A 25422-nucleotide genomic window follows, 5' to 3' on the forward strand; every position below is an offset into this window, starting at 1 on the left:
CGCGGATGGTAATGTGACCATCCATAAAGCTCGGCTTGTCGCTAAGGGTTATCGACAAGTTCAAGGGGTTGACTACGATGAGACTTTCTCACCCGTAGCGAAGCTGAAGTCCGTCCGAATCATGTTAGCAGTTGACGCATTCTATGATTATGAGATATGGCAAATGGACGTCAAAACGGCTTTCCTTAATGGTTTCCTTAAGGAAGAATTGTATATGATGCAGCCGGAAGGTTTTGTCGATCCTAAGAATGCTGACAAGGTGTGCAAGCTCCAACGCTCGATTTATGGGCTGATGCAAGCGTCTCGGAGTTGGAACATTCGTTTTGATGAGATGATCAAAGTGTTTGGGTTTACGCAGACTTATGGAGAAGCCTGCATTTACAAGAAAGCGAGTGGGAGCTCTGTAGCATTTCTCATATTGTATGTGGATGACATACTGTTGATGGGAAATGATATAGAATTCTTGGAAAGCATAAAGGCCTACTTGAACAAGTGTTTTTCAATGAAGGACCTTGGAGAAGCTGCTTATATATTAGGCATCAAGATCTATAGAGATAGATCGAGATGTCTCATTGGTCTTTCACAGAGTACGTACCTTGACAAGATATTGAAGAAGTTCAAAATGGATCAGTCAAAGAAGGGGTTCTTGCATGTATTGCAAGGTACGAGATTGAGCACGGCTCAATGCCCGACCACGGCCTATGAGTGTCGTCCCCTATGCCTCGGCCATAGGGTCTATCATGTATGCTATGCTGTGTACCAGACCTGATGTAAACCTTGTCGTTAGTTTGGTAGGAAGGTACCGAAGTAATCCCGGCATGGAACACTTGACAGCGGTCAAGAATATCCTGAAGTACCTAAAAAGGACTAAAGACATGTTTCTCGTGTATGGAGGTGACGAAGAGCTCGTCATAAAGGGTTACGTCGATGCTAGCTTCGACACAAATCTGGATGACTCTAAGTCACAAACCAGATACGTGTATATTTTGAATGGTGGGGCAGTAAGCTGGTGCAGTTGCAAGCAAAGCGTTGTGGCGGGATCTACATGTGAAGCGGAGTACATGGTAGCCTCGGAGGCAGCACAAGAAGCAGTCTGGGTGAAGGAGTTCATTACCAACCTAGGAGTCATACCCAATGCGTCGGGCCCGATGACTCTCTTCTGTGACAACACTGGAGATATTGCCCTTGCCAAGGAGCCCAGGTTTCACAAGAAGACCAGGCATATCAAGCGTCGCTTCAACTCCATTCGTGAAAGTGTTCAAAATGGAGACATAGAGATTTGTAAAGTACATACGGACCTGAATGTGGCAGATCCGTTGACTAAACCTCTCCCTAGAGCAAAACATGATCAACACTAGAACTGCATGGGTGTTCGATTCATCACAATGTAACTAGACTATTGACTCTAGTGCAAGTGGGAGACTGTTGGAAATATGCCCTAGAGGCAATAATAAAATGGTTATTATTATATTTCTTTGTTCATGATAATTGTCTATTGTTCATGCTATAATTGTGTTATCCGGAAATCGTAATACATGTGTGAATACATAGACCACAACACGTCCCTAGTGAGCCTCTAGTTGACTAGCTCGTTGATCAAAAGATAGTCAAGGTTTCCTGACTATGGACATTGGATGTCATTGATAACAGGGTCACATCATTAGGAGAATGATGTGATGGACAAGACCCAATCCTAAGCATAACTCAAAGATCGTGTAGTTCGTTTGCTGTAGCTTTTCTGAATGTCAAGTATCATTTCCTTAGACCATGAGATTGTGCAACTCCCGGATACCATAGGAGTGCCTTGGGTGTGCCAAACGTCACAACATAACCGGGCGACTATAAAGGTACATTACAGGTATCTCCGAAAGTGTCTGCTGGATTGGCACGAATCGAGACTGGGATTTGTCACTCCGTATGACGGAGAGGTATCTCTGGGCCCACTCGGTAATGCATCATCATAATGAGCTCAATGTGACCAAGTGGTTGATCACGGGATCATGCATTACGACACGAGTAAAGTGACTTGCCGGTAACGAGATTGAACTAGGTATTGGGATACCGACGATCGAGTCTCGGGCAAGTAACGTACCGATTGACAAAGGGAATTGTATACGGATTGATTGAATCCTCGACATCGTGGTTCATCCGATGAGATCATCGTGGAGAATGTGGGAGCCAACATGGGTATTCAGATCCCGCTGTTGGTTATTGACCGGAAAGGCGTCTCGGTCATGTCTGCATGTCTCCCGAACCCGTAGGGTCTACACACTTAAGGTTCGATGACGCTAGGGTTGTTGAGATATTAGCATACGGTAACCCAAAAGTTGTTCGGAGTCCCGGATGAGATCCCGGACGTCACGAGGACTTCCGGAATGGTCCAGAGGTGAAGATTTATATATAGGAAGTCAAGTTTCGGCCATCGGGAAAGTTTCGGGGGTAATCGGTATTGTACCGGGACCGCCGGAAGGGTCCCGGGGGTCCACCGGGTGGGGCCACCTATCCCGGAGGGCCCCATGGGCTGAAGTGGGAGGGGAACCAGCCCCTAGTGGGCTGGTGCACCCCCCTTGGGCCTTCCCCTATGCCTAGGGTTGGAAACCCTAGGGGTGGGGGGCGCCACCCTTGCCTTGGGGGGCAAGGCACCCCTTGGCCGCCGCCCCCCCTAGGAGATTGGATCTCCTAGGGCCGGCGCCCCCCCTAGGCACCCTATATATAGTGGGAGGGAGGGCAGCCGCACCCAAGCCCCTGGCCTCTCCCTCTCCCTCCCGTGACACTCCTCCGTCTCCCTGCGCTTGGCGAAGCCCTGCCGAGATCACCGTTGCTTCCACCACCACGCCGTCGTGCTGCTGGATCTTCATCAACCTCTCCTTCCCCCTTGCTGGATCAAGTTGGAGGAGACGTCTTCCCAACCGTACGTGTGTTGAACGCGGAGGTGCCGTCCGTTCGGCACTTGGTCATTGGTGATTTGGATCACGTCGAGTACGACTCCATCAACCCCGTTCTCTTGAACGCTTCCGCGCGTGATCTACAAGAGTATGTAGATGCACTCCTCTCCCCCTCGTAGCTAGATGACTCCATAGATTGATCTTGGTGATGCGTAGAAAATTTTAAAATTCTGCTACGTTCCCCAACACTGCATTCCCAGAAAAGTGCATGGTGGCAAAATCAACCCAGAGATTAGACTGAACAGAGTACATGCGGAAATATTTTTCACACTGACGTTTCCACCATTTGGGATTATCACCATCAAATTTGGGGAAATCAGAACGAGAAATGTTTGTATTGGAACGACCCTGTGTTGAATTTGGCCGGGAGTTGCCCAAATTTTCCGGTTCATCAGGCTCATCAGATAAGTCTTCATAGGGAGAGATTTGGGACAGGTTGGGCTCACCATTGCCCAGATTGAGTCAGGATGTGCGGGGCGCACACAGATTTGCCCCCTGCGGGTTTGGTGCAGCTTGGTGCCCGTTAGGACGGCGTGGACCAGGACGCTGGTGAGGTGGTGCAGTCGTCAGCGGTGCCTGCTCCAGGACGGCGACACGCTTCAGCACGCCAGTGAGATATTGCCGCATCTCCTGAACTGCTGCGTCGAGGCCGTTGTTGGAGATCAGTAGTCGTCCCAGCGTAGATTCCGTGCGGTTGAGGGGCGCAGTGGTGGACTGCGCGAGCGCATCGAAGGCCTTGGCCGAGGACGACGCATACGTGTCCACCGCCGTGCGTAGTTCTTCGAGCCCCTTCGCGTTGTGAGCTCCCGCATCTGAAACCGCCTTGCTCTGCTCGATCGTCGCCTGCACAAGCTTTTGCAGCTCGGCCAGCGTGAGTTCCGCCGCCGCCATGCGGGCAGACAGCGTCGGGCGACCGGATCTCACCGTGGAAACCACTCACAATTTGTCCCAACCTCGCGCAGGTACACCAAGGTGTTTTGCGCGAATTCCGATCGGAATCCACACCTTTTGCCAGGAATTAGGGGTCAAATCGGAATAGATCGCAGCGGATGGGGAAAAAACATCGGGGCGGATCAGAGAGGCTCTAGATACCAATTGCTGCAGTTCAGATAGCAATCCCTGCCATGGCGAGGGTGTGGTTCATAGATCTCAGAGTTTCATGGGGAATTACAGAGAGATTCAGAGGAGGAGGAAGCTAACTTGGGGAAGAAGAAGATACAGAACAGAGTAGTCTGTTGGTACAACTCGTCGATGCGTCACTACTACCACACAGCATGCCTAAATACGCTACAAGACGAGCCGAGACAGAACGGCCCACACGCACACGGCTCCAGGCCCACTGGGTCATGGCATGGATGGCGACCCCCTCGAGTGGTGAGGGTGATCACATTGTGGCATTTGTTCTCACTACAAACAAATAATGGAAACAACAACGACCGCATGCTCTTCTATCCCCGATTATCAATAAAGACTATAGACCACTATCAAGCAAGGGAGGATTTACCTTCCCCCAAGCCCAGGCTTGGCGGTGGCATGACACTTCGTGTGTTGTGGGGAAAAATGTGGCATCTTAGCCACCTTAATCTACGGTTTTACATGCTTTGAGAAGTTTCTGAGTTGCCACTACCATCAAGGATTGTCTTGGTTTGCTAAATTCTTGACCCTCCTTGTGGCTTGGCCTCCAAACTATCAAGGAATGGTAGAATTTTACCACCAATAGTGAGAATCCAGCAAGGAAGTAGCTTGAGCACTCATCATGCTCACCCTTGCAAAAAATTTAGAAAGTAGAGGTGGCAATATATAACGAGCCGATCATTTTGGCAATTAAAGTTGCCACACTAAAAGAAAAGCTGGTACTACCATTATGTTGAGCCCTAAAAAGTCAGGAACATTTCTCCAAGATAGTAGGTTAGTTTTACACATGTTGGCCTGATGACTTATAAAAGTTCCAATTAACAAAAGGAGGTAAATATTTTGCTTCAGTTTCAAAAAACAATTCCCATGAGTATTATCTGATGCTTTCTAATCAAGGTAGTAAAACCGCTAACCAAAAATCTTGTTTTGAATAATTATTTCATTTCGTGCGAGTTTGGAATAGTTTGGGCTACACCCAAAATAAATTTACATGTATATTTTTGAAACTAATTTCAGATACTTTTTTAGAACGAAAGGAATTCTCATATTTTCTTTGAGGCAAAAAAGAATTCTCAGATTTTTTTTGAGACAAAAATGAATTCGCAGATGCTGGAGCACCAGTGCTCTCTAGGCACCAGCGCTACTGGTGGGCTTCTTGGGCCACAGTGGACCTTGGAACTTGCGCCTAGACACTCCCGTTGAATACGGACGCCGTCGCTAGCTTCTCCTCGTCTCGTGGGCTTTCGCGCTTACTGACACGCCTCCCTTCGCCGACCCCGAGGGCATGCAAGGCGAGCAGTTCTCTACTGGCTTCTCTCTGAACCCCCTCCGTCTGTTGACCAATCTCATCTTCTCCAGTCTCCGTCTTCCATCTACAGATCCTGCTCCTCTAACTACTCCCCTATGTTCTTGAACAGTCCGGATCTAAATGGTAAATCACCCAGATTACTGCTCGCGTACACTTCATCCAATCAGTTCGTCTCTTAGCTTACTGACACGACTTAAATTAAGCTAACCCTAGATCTCATGTCCTGCAACCGTGCGATCGACCGATGACCGGTCATGGTTGGACTTGGGCGGTGGATCGTGGACGGCGATCGAGCGTGCGCGCGCTCCGGCCGGCGCAGAGGGCCGGGAAGGGCGGGGCATTCCCTGACGGCGTCGGCAGGCATGCACCAACCCGAGAAGAGAAGCCCTTTCCCGGCCCGGACCCTGGTGCGGTGTCCGAGCTTTGGGAGACTGCGCGCCAGGCCATGCGGTTACTGTTGCATGTGCTGCCATTCCCATGCACGCACGCACTGACGCCGGTGCGAGTGACTGACGAGCACGCACACGGCGCAGGTGACTTTCATTTGGATGGTGGTGGTGCATGGGGGGTCGAGGCGAAAGGATCCCTGCCGCCTCTGCGCGCCTGCGGCCGCACCTGCATGCATGCGTAAATTTTCGTGCGTACTGCGAGTAAAGGCATGGCTGCAGAGCCGGCCGGCCAGGTAGCCCCTACGTACTGCGGCTGCGCAGAAAGCTCGACCTAACCTACCCAGGCTAGCTAGTAGTACTACATGGAGCCTGGACGCGTGCGTGCGTGCGTGCGTTTTCACTCGCCATCGCCGGCGTCTTCCTTCGCCTCCGACTGGCCGTAGCAGCCTAGCTAGGCTAGGGGGCTACGTATAGCACAGCGACGTAGGCTCGTAATGAGATGGTGATTGCACTGCATGCATGGGTGCCGCTGCCATCTGGGATCTCGCGTTCACTCTTTTTCTATTGCTATACTACGTGTACCGGCGTGCACGGGTAGGGGTAGATGCATTTTTAAAATTTTAGGATCGGGATTTTTGAAACGGGATTGCTAAATCTCAGTCGATTGAGATTCAGTGTAGTCTTAGTCGATGCTATATGCGTTAGATCTTCCATAGAGATTCGTGTAAACTTTTTTTTTATATGTTCAATCATTTCGTTAAGTCTTAGTCGACTATGATCTATCCACACCCTTTCGGAAAACCAGCGATAATTGACAAATTAGCCCCGCATTAATTAGAAGTCCATTCAGAAATGAAACTTTGACTACATCTAACACATTTGCTTGCTCAAACACTAGCTCAGTACTTTTGGTGCTGAGCTTGGCAATGTAAGTACTGCTCTAGGCCCTTCCTCGGCATCGGCACATAGTACACCCTGCTCTTGTCCCGCAGGTAGCTCTGGGCTCTGGCCATTGCCAACTCTGATCGACCGATACTTCGCGGAGCAGCAAAAGCTCGACAGGTTTCGCTGATTCCTAGGGCGCTCGCGCGGGCATGGGCATCGATCGATCCGTTGCATGTTTCCGGTGTGCGCATCTCGCACAAACTAAACTAATCTAACGAGCACGTACGTAATTCCGCTAAAAGTTAACGAGGTGTTCTGTGGGCTGCAAGCAACGGGTGGATTGCCTTGCAATTCTTGTTAAGCCTCCTCGAGCTCTGGCGCCGATGCCTTCCTCGATAACAAAGCAAGATTGACCACATCCCGTAGGTACAGCCGATGGGAATTTGAATAATTTAATCCACTGTTCAGAAGATCGATCTGCATGAGACTAAAGTTACTGGGAGTGTCAGACTAAAAACAACTGGTGAAAGTTCAGCAATTTTCTTTGAAGGAGGGGAGCTTCAGCATCTGTCGGTGGTTGTTTGGACTTTGGATGCGTGGTTCCTAGTGGTGTTCCCTGGCACGTTTTGTTTACGTGGAGGCCCATTTCAGAATGAGCTGTTTCCGTCAGTGGTTAGTCCAATCCTACCGACATGCTCTGACTTTATTCAAGCTGATCCATATCACTGCCACGGAGTTAAGAGCACATAGTATGTTAGACAACATTCAAATTTTGCTCAGTATCTGTTCCAGCGGGAAACATGACCGTTTGAGTGGCTTGCTCCCGCTGGTACTGAAAACGTTTACTGCGTTGCCTCCCCGGAATGCTCAAGGTAGCATCTTCATTCAACATTGAACCTCAAGTGAACCTTTCTCTCTTGTGCTTTTCATGATTGCGATCTTCCACGATGGGTGTTTGGTTTCATCTGTGTTACTGTGATGTTGGTACTCCCTCCGTTCCAAAATATAGCGCTTCCTCTATTTCCGTGCTTCAACTTTGACCATAAATTTAACCAACCAGATCGACTGCGACGGGAGCAAAAGTTATGTCAGCGAATTCGTATTCAAAATAAGTTTTCAATTATATAATTTTTTTCTCCCATCACAGTCGGTCTCATTGGTTAAATTTATGGTCAAAGTTGGACCTCAGGAAGTGTGGGCGCAGTATATTTTGGAATGGAGGGAGTACTTTATTAGAGCATCTACAACAGGCGCCCAAAAAGAGCTCCGCGCACTAAAAATTCATTTTTCGGGCGCCCAACAGCTTCAGCAGATGCTGTAGCGTTAAAAAGTTTTGGGCGCGCGCTGAAAAACGCTATCGCGCGCAGCATATTTTGGGCTCCGGATTGGGCGCGCTTCATAATTTGCACTGTCTTCTTTCTGGGCGCGCGTCTTTGGACGTCTGCTAAATCAATGTTGGTCCCGGCGCACTAAAAGTGCTATAGTGGCGCGCTATAAGTTTTATTGGGCGCGAGATTTTTGTGCGGCCGTTGGAGATGCTCTTATAGGCTAGCTATAAACTTTGGTGATAGCAGGTTTTTGCCCTGTAGATTTGATTTCCATATAGTCATTTGCAGCAGTTTCCTGCAACCGCCCCAACTCGCTTTCCTCGCTCTTTCTCCCCCTTTGTTCATACGGTTCCACTCCCTTCGTTCACAAATACAAGATGTCTAACTTTTTTGTAAATCGAATGTATATATACGTGTTTAATGTGATTATTAGCCCATTTCAGTTTGTATGTTCATATTGAAATATCCAAAACATCTTTTATTCATGAACAGAGGGAGTAGTTTGGAACTGATGTATTTCTATTATGGAAATTAATGGAAGGCGGTAATGCCCGGTTTGAAGATAAAAGTAAACCTTTATCTCCCCGAAAGAAACACACATTGCAAACCATGGGTTTGGAGTTTCTTTTCCTTTCAAAAAATAAACAAACAGAGATAGCATGAGTGTCAGCCCTTTGCATTTCCAACAAGGAGCGATCGTCGTTGCATGCTTCACGGTATACACATAGAGCAGTTGGTCCCCACTCAGGCACGCAAAAGGCACCATGAGATGCAGTCAACGTAGCTTCAAGGTGCTTCCCTACACCTCCGTGGTAGGGGTCTCACTATCGCCGTTAGACCGACGGTGTGCATCCTTGCACCGGACTGATATGCCCAACACATATTTTTGGTGGAAAAGGGAATTTATTGATTGAAAAGGTTATACACCTGACGTTCGCTCATCTCGTCATCGGCGCGACGCAGCGAGGGCCATCAGATATCGTGCACGAATCTTTATGGGGACCGTGTGACAAACATAGTGCTCTATCATTCGCTCCCTTGAATTTCACCGCGTGAACACTCTTTCTGTTCCCCTCTCAGCAAACTTTCGTCACCACATGTCTATCCATTTTTCTCCCAAATAATGTGGTGAGGCAGCGAATGAACAACAACGCTCTCCAGTCCCACACAGGAGCTCCGATCCCACGTCTCTTCCGTGAATAATATTTGAGTGCATTGCTACATTAAGAATGGTTTGAAGCAATCAACCGCCATCACAGAGATTAATGGAGATAATGGATCACTATGTCTAACTCCTCTTTTACATTGAAATTGCTTTCCGGGTACTCCATTAAGAAAAACCGAGGAAAACCCGAGTTGTACATCATCTTAATCCAATTAGTCCATTTATTTCCAAAGCCCCTACCATATAGGATTTACAAGATGAACTCATGTTCTATCGTGTCAAATGCCTTTTCAAAGTCTAACTTGAGAATCACAATTTGTTTTTTGGGGTTGTTGCCAGTGATGAATGTACTCAAAAGCCTAGTCTAAGCAATCCTGAATGGATTCTGTATTTAAGAAGCCATATTGATTAACATTAACTAATCCAAGGATCACTTCATGCTCCGTATTTGATAATATATTTTTGATAATCTTGGCATTACCGTTCTACTCACACATAAAGACAATAGAAATCATCATGTTGTTCATGGCAATAACATATGAATGATTATTGTAACAGACATATGAATCCACACTAGGGTTCTGTATTACAATGAGATGAATGGAGGGGTCGATGTCAAGGTCGTAGATGATGATGGTGGGATGGTGGTGACGATGATCAAAGGCTCCTTGATCGAACTGATGGCATGGAGGAGCCCTTCTACCAATTCCCCTCTAGATCCCTTCCAGAGGTGAGGTTTTTGCTTATGTTTTGTGGTTCTGGCCTCTCTGTTCATCGTCTATGAAATCCGATCACACTGACATGAAATATTTAACCAGGAGGAGGCAACACCACACAGTATGAGGGCCAAAATGAGCAAGCGATGCTCATACCTCACATTGTCTTTCTCTCTTGAAGGCCAGGCGCGACTGGTTTTCTTCCCACGTGATCTTCTATTTGTTTGGAAGGTTATTAAGCTTCTAATTAGCTTGTTTTTCACCCGAAAATAGATGCTTTCTCAGCAATGATCAAAATCTCCTTCTCCTTTACGAACTTGCAAAATTTGGCAAAAGGCGTGATAAAATTATCAAAATCCTATGACTATAATGCAAGAATCGGGGGAGGGGTGTTTGTGTAAAAAGTGATGCAAAACAACATGACGAATCCATTAAACACTTATTTTCTTAGTGAAAGTTTGGTCGTGCAGTGTGGGCCATAGTTCAAGTAGTTTAAAACCTTTACCCCCACTATTGTGCGGATAACATGTTAGGCAATTGGTTACAGGGTATTGACAAACAATTTTACGCACACATTCTTGTGGGGATGGCAACCTTGTGTTGTGCTCTGTGTCATATGAAAGGATACCATAGAAGAAGTATATACAAACGCACGTATAAAAAATTATAGTTTGCAGTAGGTTTACCAATCTCTGTCTATTATATTTTAGGGTGGAAAAGAGTGCTCCATATCCATATATGTTCTTGGAGGGGCCGTGAGATCCCTTGTAACTATATAGAGTAGTTTCTCTGGCCGTGCAAATGGAATGAAAATTTGCAACAAAATACAATTCCATTTTCCCACTAAAAATGTATTTGTGCTAAGTATTTGAACGGTACGACAATTATATACACATAATGTTCACAATGTTAATTCTCTTGATTATAACAAAACAATAGTATGCAAAATAATAAATTAAATGTTGTATATAAGTAAGAAAATATGTTGTTCACAATAAAAAAGTTGTGCAAGCAATGAAATTAGCATAACATGTGAGATGTTTTAACCTGTTTAGGCTCACAAGAACGTTGGTCCCTAACTAATTTTTTAACAATAGGAGATCATTTTGTGCCACACGCCTTGGTAGCGAGATAGGCATCACAGTATGAGACATAGAAAACTCAAGAGGGGCTTATTAGTGGTATCTTCGGGAAGTGATCGCAAATGGGAGAAAATTCATTATAGTCACACTCAAATGTACAATTGGATAAAATAAACCTCAACACCGTGCAAGAGAAGGAAACCATGAACACAAATGGTTGTCTCACATGGGCATTGGGGAATACATCTCGATTCGACCCTCCACAAGTGGCACACTTGTAGTTGAAGTCATATCATCACATGGGGAGGCACGTCGCACGACAATATGCAACCCGGGACCTTCGTGGCAAATAGTTCAAGATACTATTCCGTCACGATATGCATTACCTTCACAAGGAAATATGCAACCTCCTTGTACACCCCAAATCAAATTCTGACGTGATATGCATTACCTTCATTCAGGAACGAGGTCCCAACCCATCATCATACCTTCCTTCTAGTTCAACTTGCACACTCCGGTCCATCCAATTCAGTAAGTTCTTTACTCTTTCGACAACCTCATCATAACTAGGACTAGTCACAAATACCATGACTTTCTCCTTGTTGTCAAGAATGTCAACATTGTTACTCAAAAATACTACTTGCCCATATAATCAACATCAACAATTCTCGCCATGTAAAAAACATTGGCAAGAAGCGTAATGCATCAATGACAACTATGCTACTTAATATTTAAAGAAGTGTATAGAACCAACCCATGCCTTGACGGGAGAATACGTTACGTGATAGACGACGACTTGTTGTGCACCATGCAAAAAAAACACTAGAAACCATATATAACATAGATAACAACGATACCTTTGTTTTAAGGGATACCACTAGTACCCAATATGTCAAGAAATTACAAATAAAATTAATATTATTGATCAAGAAAAAACATAGACAAGTTCGACAGTGAACAGTATAGTACCTGATATAAATTGGGCTTTAAATTAGGTCCATCATTGTTATTGATAACAAATTTACCGTTTTTGTCTTTTGACCTATATATTTCAAATTTGGATTGGACTAGATATTTTTGGCACCATAGACTTATATTGTGTCCATGTGCTAATTCATTTTAAACAATTGTTTAAACTTTTAAAAGCCCAACCGAAGCTGGGTGCATCTTTCCTTTTATTTTTTGAGAGAGAGAGAGAGGGGGTGCATCTTTCCTGGGTCATGACAATTTACAAGGTCATCTCAAAGTGTCTGCCTATCTATGTTGCCGACTGTTTTTCTTCTCTTTATTCTTTTTTACTTATTGTTCATATGTCGAGAACTTCTAATGTATATTTCAGAAACTAATTTACTTCAAAAAATTTAAACTTCACCGCACATTAAGAATTGTTCATGTAGTGTAAAAATTTGTTCACATAGTTGGTAAAAACAAATGTTCATCGTATTCTAAAGAAACAATTCATGCGTGTAAAAAATGTTCATGCCGTATATTTTTGTCTTGCAAGTTTCTTATAAAAAATGTGCCATTCTAAAAGTGTCCACGAGTTTAAATAATGTTCAATGTGTATTTTAGAAAATGTTCATCATGCATTATAAAAATGCTCATCACGAGTTAAAAAAAATGTGCAACACACACTCAAAAAATGTTCATCTCGTAATAATAAAATGTTCATCATGACTTACAAAAATCTTCACCCTGTATTTATAAAATGTTCATTGCATTATAATAAATGTTTACACATTTAAAAAATATTGACGCAATGCAAAAGTTTGTCTGCACATGTTTTTAAAAATGTTTAAGCCATTCAAAAAATTAAAGATTATTTTCAAAATATTCAACATGTATTTTTTTATAAAAGCATATTAAATACAAATTCACCGTGAGTTAATTTTTTTGCTGTGTACGAAAAAGTGTTCACCATGAATTTAGAAGATGTTCATATTGCATTAAAAATGTCATCATGTACTGAAAAAATGTTCAACATACTTTAATAAAATATTCACCATGTGTTTCGAAAACAAGGTTTGACTTGTATTTCAAAAATGATCAACTGGTGTTTAAATAATGTTCACCTTGAATTAAAAATGTCCATAGTGCATATAAAATATGTTCAATGTGCATTTGAAAAATATTCAACAAGTATTCATAAAGATATCCATCATGTATTTATAAAAGATTCAACATGTATCTGAAAAATATTTAACCTATATATGTAAAAGGTTCAGTTTATTTTTTGAATAAAGTTCGCATGTATATTCAAAATGAATAAATTGAAAATAATAATAATGAAAATCTGACAAACTGAACGAAACCGAAAGAAAACAAGAATAAAAAACAATGAAAACCAATAGAAAAATAGAAAAAGTACAAGAATAAACAACAAAACCCGGTATGAAAAAACTGAAGAAAAAAGGAACAGAAAAAACCAAAAGTAAACCAACATGAATCGATAGAAAAACACACAGAAAAAACGCGGAAAGTTATAAAAACATTTGATACCGTTCCATAGAAGAAACCTTCCTAAGGCCGAGTGATTGAGCCGGTCCACTAAGGGAAACCCCTTGAGGCGAGATTTTATCTTATATCTCGCAGTAGGCAAGATAAAGCTTTTGCTCAATATCAACGGGTCAGTTTGGTTGCTTCCCTGGAGCAAAGGTGCCTGGCCTGGTGCTTGCCTGAGAACTGCTTGTGGTTTGTTTGGTTTGTGACCTGGAGATCGAATGCTAGCCTGGCCTGGGAAAGTGGAGCTCGTTGTTAGTCTGGCCGGTAAACCTGCGCGTGTGATTTGCCTGGTCCAGGCCACCTGAAATGGATGCCTGGACATGCCTCGGTGGTGCCTGGGATGCTAACCCAGTCGTCCAATTTAAAAAAGGAGAAGGTACAGGTGAATAGTGACATTGTTTAATATATTTAACACTTAACAAGCATGGCCACGAACCAAACAATGCTTGCCTGGTCAGGCAGAAAGCAGAGACATCTCAGGCCCAGTCCAGGTACACAATTTTTCCAGGCATGACCTTCAGGACATGAACCAAACAGTCTCAACATCATGCATTTGATACAACATTGCCAAGCCTAACCTTTTGTTGCGTTGTCTTCAATAGTTCAACAATAAGTTAACAAAATACAATCCGGCCCAAGGCCGAAATCACCGTTTTGACCTTTAAGCACGTGTGGAACTATTTCAAGATCTGACCGCTGGTAGACGAACTACCGCCAAAGTGAACCGCGGTAGCCCTCAGCCCACATTTGGTCCACGGCTGCTACATGGCAGAAGTCTATCTCTAACGGCTGCTACCGGGGTCTATCGCCATTGACCGTGTCAGTAGCCCATTAACCCTACCACTGCCTTGTAGTATGGTGGTAGACCAGAAGGTCAAATCGTGAAAAGGTTTTAAAGCAAAGAAATTTCATGATTAATTTCGTTAATAAGTTCGAAAGCCAAAACGGTGATTTTTAGCCCGGCTCAGTTACTCTGGTGATATAGTGTGCAACCCCTTTGTAACGTCATTTTGTCATGAGACGATGTGCGCGTAGAGGAGTTGGTTCCAGACGTCGGGCACGCCGGGGAGGCACCGGTGGCTGCAGTCCGCGTAGCTGCTCGCGTCCCTCGCCTGCGCGTCCGTGATGGGCTCCCACTGCCGCCGGTGCACCGACGGGTGCGCGTCCTTGCGCCGCTCCGACATCGCCGTCACGTTCACCAGCCGCCGCGCCTGCTCCTCTACCGCATGCGCGAACGCCGGGTCCGTGACGCCACGCCGCGCCTGCTCCTCTACCGCACGCGCGAACGCCGGGTCCGTGACGCCACGCTGGTAGCGGCCCCCCTCCTCCGCCGCAGCGATCGGCTCCGTCTCGTTGTAGCACCCGTGGCTGGTGCCGCCGCCGGCGTCGTCGGCCCACTCGTCGGAGGGGAGGTGAGTCGGCGACATGGTCATGAAGAAGAGGCGGGTGCGTGCGCGGCCGACGTGGAACTCGAGCCAGTCGGCCCACGTCGCGAGCGCCAGCTCGAAAGTGCGCACGCCGTCGACCGCCTTGGTCACCCCGCAGTACTCGTCCTCTTTCGCCGCAGGTGCCTCGAACGACCCCCACCTGCAACGCATCCACGCACGCGTCTATGATCGAAGGTTAACCAAATTAGAGGCAAGTCAACGGTTCTGGACGCGGGGGCAGAGGAAGAGGCTCTGGACGCGGTTCCGGCAGAGGTGGACATGGCACTGACGAAGTTAACGGAACAAATAATCCTTTCGGTAGAGGAAGAGGTGCTGGCTTTGCTGGTCACGGACAAAGGCGCGGCCGTGGTAGAAATGGAATGGCACCAGCAGGAAATTAGGGATTTAATCAAGCTTATCAGGGGGATATGAAGGAGGGAGAGAATGATATAAATAATGGTCAAGCTTTGATAAGCCAAGATGTAAGGGTGACAGATGTGCGAAGCTGGCGCTTTAATGCCCAGGACTTAGCTGCTGCAGTTATGGAGACCGGCGGAGTGTCTGAGCTTGGTGCAGAGAAAGAACAGCGAAAGGACGATCTTAATGCCCTTCGTAAAAGAGTTGCAGAGCACTCGGGCTCCCTTCATGCAGGTTCTGCTATAGCGGATATCATTGAAAAGAATAGCGGTGCAATTGTTCCTTTGGGAAATACTTCTGATATTATTGATCAGTTTGAGGCATCAGAAGAGGAGCTACCGAATAATAACATAACTGGAACACCACAGAAAAATGTGAATAAAAGAAGCTGAAAGGAGGAGATGGCATGGCAGTTGACAGTACAACAGCTTGTAGATCGGCGGCCTCCGTGGCGGAGGACCGCCGGGGGCAATGACTATCCTAAGTTGGAACTGCCGGGGGGTGGGGAACTCCCGGACAGTTCGAGACCTAGCGACTATGATCTAGTCGCATTCCCCTAGCTTGGTTTTCCTTTGTGAAACTAGGCAAAGTAAGGATAAGATGAAAAGCTACCGAAATAGGTTTGGTCTGCGAGGTTTTGAAGGTGTTAGCAGTGATGGTAATAGCGGGGGGCTTGCTCTCTATTGGCATGAAAATTGGACAGTGGATATTAGGCTTGCAAATTCAAGATGCATTGATGCACACATCCAAGCTCCCGGAGAGACTAAATGGCACCTGACATGCGTGTATGGAGAGCCTCGTGTTGAGAGTAGACACTTAATATGGTCCTTGATGGAAGATATAGCTACCCAGAACGTTCTTCCTTGGTTGGCTGTTGGAGATTTTAATGAAGCCTTGTGGGATTTTGAACATTTTTCCGACACGCCGCGTGCGCCGGCCCAAATGCTTGCTTTTCGGGATTCACTTGAAGTGTGCGAGCTGACTGATTTGGGTTTTGTTAGAAGGCCATATACTTTTGATAATAAGAGGAGTGGTGCAGCAAATGTTAAAGTACGGTTAGATCGTGGAGTTGCAAATCTGGATTGGAGGTACATGTTCCCTGCTGCCTCAATCCATCATCTTGTTTCACCCCGGTCGGATCATTATCCATTGCTTGTCAAGTGCGGAGCTGATTCGGGCCCAAAACCTAAGAAAGTTAAGCGCTATGAGATCATGTGGGAGAGGGATTCTGCCCTCACAGAAGTTATTGCAAACATGTGGAAAGATGCGGGCCAAAAACGTACACTTGGGGAGATTGGTCAAGCTTTGGGGAAGGTAATGACCTCGTTGCATCAATGGAGCAGAGCCAAAATTGGCAATGTAACTAGGGAGATTGAGAAGTCTCGTACGAGGCTAGAGGAGCTAATGAATATGAATGCGGACCGAGCCGATCTGAAAAAGGAGGAGGATAAAATGAATGAATTACTATACCGAGAAGAGATGATGTGGTTGCAAAGGTCTCGTATTGCTTGGTTAAAAGAAGGGGACCGAAATACAAAAAATTTCCATGCCAAAGCGATCTGGCAGGCGAGGAAAAACAGTATTAAAAAACTTGAAGATACAAATGGGGTTGTTCATTCTGGAGATGCAATGGGCCAGGCTGCTACTTCTTACTTTCAAAACATCTTCACTGCCGACCCCTTGCTTGATCCATCTCCTATTGTACAGCTCATGCAAACACATGTTAATGATGAAATTAATGAGTCTTTATGTGCTGAGTTTACTGAACAGGAGATAGCGGATGCTGTTTTCCAAATTGGACCGCTAAAGGCCCCGGGATTGGATGGATTTCCTGCTCAATTCTTCCAAAGAAACTGGTCCACGGTGCGTGCAGATGTTATAGCAGCAGTTAAGGAATTCTTTAACTCAGGTATCATGCCAGATTCTGTTAATGATACAATCATTGTTCTGATTCCAAAAATTCTGAACCCGGTTAAATTAACTGATTTTCGCCCTATTAGCCTTTGTAATGTTATCTATAAAGTTGTTGCTAAGTGCCTGGTGAATAGACTGAGACTTCTACTCGATGATATTATTTCTCCTACTCAGAGTGCATTTATTCCGGGTAGAATGATCACGGATAACGCCTTAATTGCATTTGAGTGCATCCATTATATCAAGCAAGAGAAGGACCCAGAAAAAAGTTTCTGTGCTTACAAGCTTGACCTTTCCAAGGCTTATGATAGGGTTGATTGGAATTACCTTAGGCAAACGATGGAAAAGATTGGTTTCACTCACAAATGGGTTGACTGGATAATGACATGTGTCACCACTATGAGATATTCTGTAAAATTAAATGGACCAATCTTGGATTCATTTGCACCGTCGCGTGGGCTACGGCAAGGTGATCCTCTATCTCCGTACCTATTCCTGTTTGTTGCAGACGGTCTGTCTGCTCTTTTTGACAGTGCAACCAGACTAGGGAATGTTTCTCCTGTGAAGATATGTCGTAGCGCCCCGGGAATCTCTCATTTATTGTTTGCTGATGATACACTCCTATTCTTTGAAGCAAAACAATCTCAGGCAATGCATGTTAAGAGTATTTTGAATGCTTATACTGCTGCTACTGGACAATTACTCAACCCTGCAAAATGCTCCATCCTTTTTGGGGAATATTGTCCCATTATTCAGCAGAATGAAGTCAGAGCCATGCTCCAAGCTGATACCATAAATTTCGAAGAGAGTTACCTTGGTTTACCGACTCCTGATGGTCGCATGACAAAAGGTAAATTCCAAAATCTACAAGTTAAGCTGACAAAGAGAATGTTGCTTTGGGGATGCCCCTCACAAGGTGGTAAAGAAGTTGTTATAAAGTCCATTGCTCAGTCCATTCCAACTTATATCATGAGTATCTTTAAATTGCCTCTAGGACTTTGCGATGAACTAAATCAGATGATCCGCAACTATTGGTGGGGCTCAGAAAAAGGGAAAAGGAAAACCCATTGCAAATCTTGGGAGGAGATTACTAAACCGAAGTGTATAGGTGGTATTGGTTTTCGGGATTTTAGGTTGTTTGACCAAGCCTTACTTGCGCGGCAAGCTTGGCGTCTCCTGACAATCCCGGACAGTCTTTGTGCACGTGTCCTACGTGCCAAATACTACCCTAATGGTAGGCTTGAGGACACTGTTTTTGCTGGTAACCCGTCATCATCATGGCAAGGAGTAGCTCATGGTCTTGAGCTTTTGAAAAAAGGGCTAATATGGAGGATTGGAAATGGCACCCAAGTGCGAATATGGAGAGATAGATGGATCCCTCGAAAACCCTCCTTCCAAATAATCTCTGCCAAGGGGCGTTGCAGGTTGAAGTGGGTGTCCGAACTCTTGGATATCAATGGCAACTGGGACGTTGCTGCAGTCCGTCAATGGTTTCCGCTTGATGCTGATGTAATCTTGAAGATCAAGAATTCCGTGTGCAACGAGGACGATTTTATTGCTTGGGCTGGAGAGAAGACGGGCATCTTCTCGGTTCGTAGCGCATATAGGATTGCCTTTGAAGAAATGAACCGGCCGAATCAATCTTCTTCCAGTAACTCTCCTGATGGAGAACGAAGAGCTTGGTCAGCTATTTGGTCTTGTAATGCTCCACCAAAGACCCGCATTTTTGCTTGGCGTGCTGCAAACAACTCACTTCCGACTTGGGATCTGAAGCATGCTAGGAAGCTGGAGGTTGTGGATTTATGTCCAGTTTGTGGCACTGAAAAAGAAGACACGTTTCATGCTTTGTGTCGATGTCCCAATGCCAGGAATCTTTGGCTTGCAATGGCTGATATTTGGCCTATCCCCGATCTTAAAGACATGATGAACACAGGCCCGGAATGGCTTCTCCATGCCCTGTGCAAATTGCCTGATGAGCAGCGCCTGCACCTGGTTATGCTCTTATGGAGAATTTGGTACGTTCGGAATGAGGTAGTACATGATAAACCAGCACCGCCAGTTCAGGTTTCTGTACGCTTTCTTAGAAGCTATGTTCAGTCCATTTTGACAATCGCCAAAGAGCCAGAGAAAGACCCCTTGAAGGGGAAATCTGCTATGCTAGATTGTTCTTTTTCTGTTGCACCTGCGGCTACGTCTGAACTGGTAATTCCACCAGCTGTGTGGCTGAGACCTGAAGAAGGATGGTTGAAACTCAATACAGATGGCTCCTTTGTTTCAGCGGACGGTACTGCTGGCAGCGGCATGATCTTGCGTGATCACAACGGTAATATAGTCCTCAGTGCTTGTCGTCATCTGTATCATTGCCTCAATGCTTTAGAGTCTGAACTTGCAGCCATCAGAGAGGGCCTGTCACTTGCTTTACAATGGAGCGAGCTACCTATAGACATTGAGTCTGATTGCTTGGAGGCTATCAATCTGTTGAAGAAGGGAGAAATGGATAGATCTGCGAACAGTTTCATGGTTCATGAAATCAAAATACTCATGGATCAACGAAATTCTTGTATTACTCACATTTATCATAGTCAAAACACTGTAAGCCATTTGTTGGCATCTTTTGGTAGAACTACGGGTCGTACCATGGTGTGGCTCGGATCTGGACCTGATGAGGTCGTCAAACTGTGTAATTCTGCTAGTAGATCGGCTACGTGAGTAATACAAGTAATTTCCCGCAAAAAATGGTTCAATGATCAGTCCGTACTAACCGGACTTCGATGGAGGGGCGGCGCCACCAGAGGTAGGAGTTGAAGACGAGCACGTCGGCGTACGTCCAGTGCCGGGCGTGCTTGAGGATGGAGGAGGTGTTGGAAATATGAGCAATTTACCAAATGATTTTATTAACAAAAATACTAGATAAAGCATGACTAATATAGTAGAGATAAAACAAGTCATGCGTTTTGACAGAGAGAAGGTAAATAGCTTCTGCATATATGAACCGTAGCCTATCATATCTAAACCAGACAGTATAGCAAGTAGCATATATGAAGCAGAACCTATCATGTATACCCATTTGCATCCTATAGGTTTGCACCCATAAGGACGATCAGTTATCTCTCAAGTTTCATTCGCCAAGATGGAATCCATCTCGCTACGAACCGCTTCCTTCCAGTAGTCAGCATCTTCAGATGCATAGGCCTCTGAAATAGAACTAGGAGTGTCATCTATGAGGTACACAAGAAAATCATCACCAAAGGACTTTGCAGTCCTCTTTCTCTTGCTCCTAATAGGAACTTCATTGTTCTCCTTCACAGGACTTTCAAAGTGTTCCATCGAAATTGTAGGTTCGGTAATTGTAACTGGTTCCTGATTCGATGAATTAGGCATCTCCTGATTAGATGAGGTAGCCATATCCTTCATGGGAAACATATCTTCAAAGAAAGTCGCATCATTCGACTCCATGATCGTACCGACATGCATGTCAGGTACCTCAGATTTTACAACCAAGAATCTATAGCCAATGCTATGAAAAGCATATTTCAGGAAAACACAATCCACAATCTTTGGTCCAAGCTTCTGCTTCTTTGAAATTGGAGCATTGACTTTCGCCAAACAACCCCATGTTCGCAGATAAGAGAGTTTTAACCTTTTCTTGTCCCATTCCTCGAATGGAGTTATCTCTTTGTTCTTTGTGGGGAATCGGTTCAGGACATGACATGCTGTCAATATCGCCTCCCCCCCCACCATGCCTTGGAGAGACCCGATGTGTCTAACATGGCGTTAACCAAATCAGTTAGAGTACGGTTCTTTCTTTCGGCCGCCCCATTTGATTGAGGTGAGTAGGGAGGCGTCCTCTCATGGATTATATCATGTTCCGCACAAAAATCATCAAACTCATTGGAAAAATACTCTCCACCACGGTCGGACCTAAGCCTCTTGATTTTCCGATCAAGTTGGTTTTCCACTTCAGCTTTATAGATCTTGAAAAAGTTCAAAGCCTCATCCTTAGATTTCAGAAGATACACACGGCAGTACCTAGTGGAGTCACAATTAACGTCATGAAATATTTCTTTCCACCTTTTGTCAACACACCATTCATTTCACATAGATCTGAATGTATGAGCTCTAGTGGTGCAAGATTTCTTATTTCCGCAGTCGTGTGAGACTTACGAGGTTGCTTAGCTTGCACACACACCTGACACTTAGATCCCTTGACGGTGGTGAAAATAGGGATTAAGTTCAACTTCGCTAGTCGCGACATGCAACCAAAGTTAACATGACAAAGACGTGAATGCCACACATTGGATTCACTATTGTTGCAAATATGATTAACAACTTTATTGCAAACGTCTGATAAGGATAAACGAAACAAGCCTCCTGACTCATAGTCTTTACCAACAAAGGTTCCATACTTGGATATTACAAATTTATTCGACTCAAAGACAAGCTTGTAGTCATCTCTACACAGAAGAGATCCGCTAACAAGATTTTTATTGACGGAGGGGACATAATGCACGTTCTTCAGCCGCACGATCTTCCCCGAAGTAAACTTCAGATCGACCGTGCCAACACCACGAACAGAAGCACTTGAACCGTTGCCCATCAGCACGGTTGAAGTCCCTACGGTCTGATAAGACGAAAACATGGAAATATCACCGCATGCATGCACATTAGCACCCGTGTCAATCAACCAGTCAGGAGAATGACATACTGAAAGAATAGTGGGAAATATACCATACCCAACATCCTTCATACAGTGTCTCCAATGACAACATTAGCGGTCTTGCCGCCTTTCCTAGGATGACCCTTGTCATAGCGATTAGGGCAACTAGGAGCCCAATGATCAGGATCCCCACACACATGACAAGCACCTTTCTTCTTGCCATTCTTCTTCTTGAAGTTCGTGTGTTGCACAGCCTTGTTCTTCCCATCAAATTTGCTTTTCCATCAAACTTGTCCTTGTTCTTGAACTTGTGGGGCTGGAACTTCTGCTTCTGTACCACATTGGCACTAGATCCTCCCTCAATACCTCGAGCACGTGTGTCCTTTGCTCTCGCCTTTTCTTCCACATCAAGAGTGCCAATGAGATCCGAGACGGAAAACTCCTGCCTCTTATGCTTCAGCAAGGTAGCAAAGTTCCTCCATGAAGGAGGAAGCTTAGTGATGATACCTCCGGCAACAAACTTGTCCGGTAGCATACAACTGAAGTGCTCAAGTTCTCTAGCAAATGACTGTATCTCATGAGCTTGCTCAACCACGGAGCGCTCTTCAGTCATCCTGTAATCATAGAATTACTCCATGATGTACAGCTCAGTGCCAGCATCCGAGACCCCAAACTTGACCTCGAGTGCATCCCAATATCTTTTCCATTATCAATTGACGCATAAGTATCAACTATGTTCTCACCAAGAACACTCAAGAGAGCAGTCTTAAACAGAGTATCCATTTTCCAAAAAGCTTGTGCCTGTTGAGCATCAAGCTCTCCTTCAGGTTTGCCGAGAGTGGCGTCATAGCAACTCATGGTTTGAAATCATAAGACTGCTCTCACGCGCCACCTCTTATAATGGATACCCTCAAACATAGGAGGTCTAATGGAAGTAGCAAAACCACTTGGGGTAAATTGCCTATAATAAGGTTTTTGGATTGTTGGAAATATGAGCAATTTACCAAATGATTTTATTAACAGAAATACTACATAAAGCATGACTAATATAGTAGAGATAAAACAAGTCATGCGTTCTGACAGAGAGAAGGTAAATAGCTTCTGCATATATGAACCGTAGCCTATCATATCTAAAGCAGACAGTATAGCAAGTAGCATATATGAAGTAGAACCTATCATGTGTAGGACAAGGACTAGAACAAGGAACTGAGGCATAACATTTAATAGGAAAGACAAGAACACGTACGGAACAGCAGCAGCAGAAGCGCTGGACTTGGGGTCGGTGTCCTCGCCTGCCATGTCGTCGGGGAAGAAGTCGTCGGCAACTGGATCGTCCGTGATGAAGCAGCCAGTAGTCGCGCTGAGCGCTTCTCAAAAACCTTATCACCCTTCTCCCGTACAGGACTCAAAAGGTGCGGTTTCGGAGGCCTACTGTCCCGACCTGCAGTGCACGCCGCAAGACGGGATGGGGAAGAACGTAGCAACAGCGGAGTGGTCGGAACTTTGTGGCGAGAGGAAGAGGCGCGGCGAGGCGGGCGGCGGAGAAGGAGCGCGCGTGGATATCCCTCTTGTACTCATGCTCGTACAAGTGAGGAAAGAACCTCCCTTGTAAGAAGGTCCAACTCCCACTAAATTAGCAATATAAAACTAAACTTTAATAATATCCTTTACCCTGCATAAATGGGCTAAGTAGATCTCTCGGATTTATTAGAAATTTCTAAAATAGTTATTGGGCTGCCTAAAATAGACTAAATTCCCGCAGGAGGCGCCCATAGTGCGGTCTGTGACGCGATGGCGCACCGGGTGGTCGGAGTTGGACTCCACCAGCAGCGGCGACCAGTAGAAGTCCACCGACGCGTTGTGCTCCTGATACCGATCCATCTGTGATCGGTCGATTAGAGTTCATGCATGTGACTTTGATCGATCGTGCCATGTGATTAGTAAGTTGGTGCATACGTGCACGTTGAAGGAGACGAGGGTTCCGGCGGAGATGAGCGTCTTGTGGAGGCCCTGGGTGGCGCTGTCGATGAGGCAGACCATGGACACCCACTGGTTCCGGTTCAGAGAGTCGCCCACGAACGCCAGCCGCTTCCCGCGCAGCTTCTCCAGCAGCCTCATTTTTCGTTATGCAGTTTCGGTGCTTTAAAGGCACCTGCCTTTGGGTCACTGACATGTGGATCAGTCACCTGTTAGACCCATATGTCATAGACATAAAGGTAGGTGCCTTAAGGCACTGAAGTATCATCCATGCATGAGCAGCTGAACAACCGGCAGACACAGTGTGACTTGTATTGTACTTCCTTTGTTCGGAATTACTTGTCACGAAAATTGATGTATTTATACGTATTTTAGTTATAGATACATTAATTTTTATTCATTTTTAAGACAAGTAATCTGAAATGGAGAAAGTACACACGTGCAGACACGCTACACTTACTTCACTTCACTATGCGCGACAACGACATGTGTAGGTATGGCACGTACGTACCTAGGAAGGTCGCAACCGTGCGGCTGCCACCGCCAGTGCTGGTATCGGAGGTCCGTCCTGCCGTACCTCCCGCACGCCAGGTTCTCCGACATGAACCGGCACGCGCTCTCCTTGTACAGAGCGTACGCCTCCTCGTCGTACACCCACCGGCCGGAGAACATGTCGCACTCGTCCACACCCCGACCACAGCCGGCGGCAACAGTGGTGGGTGGCGGAGGCATGCTCGGTGGCGGTGATGCCGCTGCTCTTGGCCGTCGTCGTGACCGAGACGGTGGCCGTAGGAGGCGAATGCATCGTCGGCGTTTTCAGGGGCAAAGCCAGGATTTGAGCATAGGGAAGACAGAGATTGATTCGGCGATGAGAAAAAAAACAGAACATAGTAAATCTATCGAGTGATTTTGATTGATACCTGAATATGCTTCTCGTTGTTTGCTCGAACCAATCCCTTCAAAAATGAATGTACTGGTTCTTCTGATCACGACTATGCACAAACCCAAGCATAGTCGATGATTTTTTTTAATCCAAATGACAGAATCAGTGTATTATATCTATTTTTTATATCAATTTGTGAGGATAAAACGGGAGATTGCTGCATCTAACTAATTCCATCTAAATCAAAAAATCGGTGTAATCTTAATCCTAATGCGGATTGGTATTGTCAGATCGAACAAACTAATGAAGGGGGACTCACCACAAATTTTCTTGCGCATCGTCGTGGTCATCGGGCGCAGCGTGACAGCTTCCACCATCGGTGGTGATCGCCTGTGACCTGTAAGGTGCGGCGCCGCCTACCTTTTGCCAACCGGCAAACTGCCCTAGGCGGCTGCGAGTCGTGCGTGGTGCGTCCTGGGCGACTAGGCGGCTGTTTGTCTTTACTTCTAATGGAGTAGTTGATAGCTTCGTACGGTTTATTTTCGTCCCACCACTTTCAACCGTTTTATTTCGTCGGGTTTTTTTCGTCTCCTCTCCCACCCCACCGGTTTAGTTTCGCGTTACCCTCACATACAATGAAAAAAATCTAAACGGATCAGAACTTTTCATTCTAACGCAAGTTATTGAGGAAT

General features: G+C 45.5%; 1 protein-coding gene across 1 annotated transcript; it reads right to left on the reverse strand.

Moving 5' to 3' along the window:
- Window positions 1–14468: 14468 nt before the first annotated feature.
- LOC125507524 (protein trichome birefringence-like 34) lies at window positions 14469–24579 on the reverse strand. Its single transcript, XM_048672080.1, has 5 exons — window positions 24308–24579; window positions 23827–23983; window positions 23620–23736; window positions 19976–20055; window positions 14469–15042 (listed from the first exon to the last, which is right to left on the reverse strand). The coding sequence occupies exons 1-5, from the start codon at window positions 24577–24579 to the stop codon at window positions 14469–14471; spliced, it is 1200 nt and encodes a 399-aa protein (XP_048528037.1).
- Between the last annotated feature and the right edge of the window lie 843 nt (window positions 24580–25422).

Source organism: Triticum urartu, chromosome 5 (assembly GCF_003073215.2).
Source record: "Triticum urartu cultivar G1812 chromosome 5, Tu2.1, whole genome shotgun sequence".
Taxonomy (NCBI): Eukaryota; Viridiplantae; Streptophyta; class Magnoliopsida; order Poales; family Poaceae; genus Triticum; species Triticum urartu.